At 46.0% G+C, this 1,240-nt stretch overlaps 1 protein-coding gene across 1 annotated transcript; it reads right to left on the bottom strand.

Annotated features, from left to right (window-relative positions):
• Positions 1–324: 324 nt before the first annotated feature.
• Positions 325–1,101, bottom strand: LOC135559850 (keratin-associated protein 16-1-like). Its single transcript, XM_065000733.1, has one exon. It carries the CDS (start codon positions 1,099–1,101, stop codon positions 325–327), a length of 777 nt encoding a protein of 258 aa, XP_064856805.1.
• Positions 1,102–1,240: the final 139 nt, after the last annotated feature.

Raw genomic sequence — 1,240 nt, 5'->3', positions numbered from 1 at the left:
TGTTAGAGAAAAACACCAGTATATTAGATGACACCACCCACACAGTGAGAGTTCTATCGATCCTATCAGTGTTCATGTGTTCATGTGTTCATGGATTTTTGAACGTCTTCAGATTGCTTTCCCTTCCGCTCCTCTTGGTCCGTCTTCCTCACACATCACTTCCTCACACATCACTTCCTCACACACCACTTCACAACACATCGCTTCACCACACATCACTTCCTCACACATCACTTCCTCACACATCACTTCCTCACACATCACTTCACTACACATCGCTTCACCACACATCACTTCCTCACACATCACTTCCTCACACATCACTTACTCACACATCACTTCCACACACATCACTTCACCACACATCACTTCACCACACATCGCTTCATCACACATCACTTCCTCACACATCACTTCATCACACGTCACTTCCTCACACATCACTTCCTCACACATCACTTCCTCACACATCACTTCCTCACACATCACTTCCTCACACATCACTTCCTCACACATCACTTCCTCACACACCACTTCACAACACATCGCTTCACCACACATCACTTCCTCACACATCACTTCCACACACATCACTTCACCACACATCACTTCACCACACATCGCTTCATCACACATCACTTCCTCACACATCACTTCATCACACGTCACTTCCTCACACATCACTTCCTCACACATCACTTCCTCACACATCACTTCCTCACACATCACTTCCTCACACATCACTTCATCACACATCACTTCCTCACACATCACTTCCTCACACATCACTTCATCACACATCACTTCCTCACACATGACTTCCTCACACATGACTTCCTCACACATGACTTCCTCACACATCACTTCCTCACACATCACTTCCTCACACATCACTTCATCACACATCACTTCCTCACACATCACTTCACCACACATCACTTCCTCACACATCACTTCACCACACATCACTTCCTCACACATCACTTCACCACACATCACTTCACCACACATCACTTCCTCACACATCACTTCCTCACACATCACTTCCTCACACATCACTTCACCACACATCACTCCCTCACACATCACTTCCTCACACATCACTTACTCACACATCACTTCCTCACACATCACTTCCTCACGCATCACTTCACCACACATCCCAGGTATTGCCCACCTGCCTGTCAAACCACCTGACAAGGATGCATCACTAATTAAGTTTTAGGAACCTACTTTACAT

The sequence above is a fragment of the Oncorhynchus nerka genome, linkage group LG15 (assembly GCF_034236695.1).
Source record: "Oncorhynchus nerka isolate Pitt River linkage group LG15, Oner_Uvic_2.0, whole genome shotgun sequence".
Taxonomy (NCBI): domain Eukaryota; kingdom Metazoa; phylum Chordata; class Actinopteri; order Salmoniformes; family Salmonidae; genus Oncorhynchus; species Oncorhynchus nerka.
This window is presented reverse-complemented; position numbering and strand designations above follow the sequence as displayed.

Excerpts from the sequence above, each read along its gene's own strand:
- LOC135559850 (XM_065000733.1), bottom strand. The coding sequence starts at position 1,101 with ATGTGTGAGGAAGTGATGTGTGAGGGAGTGATGTGTGGTGAAGTGATG.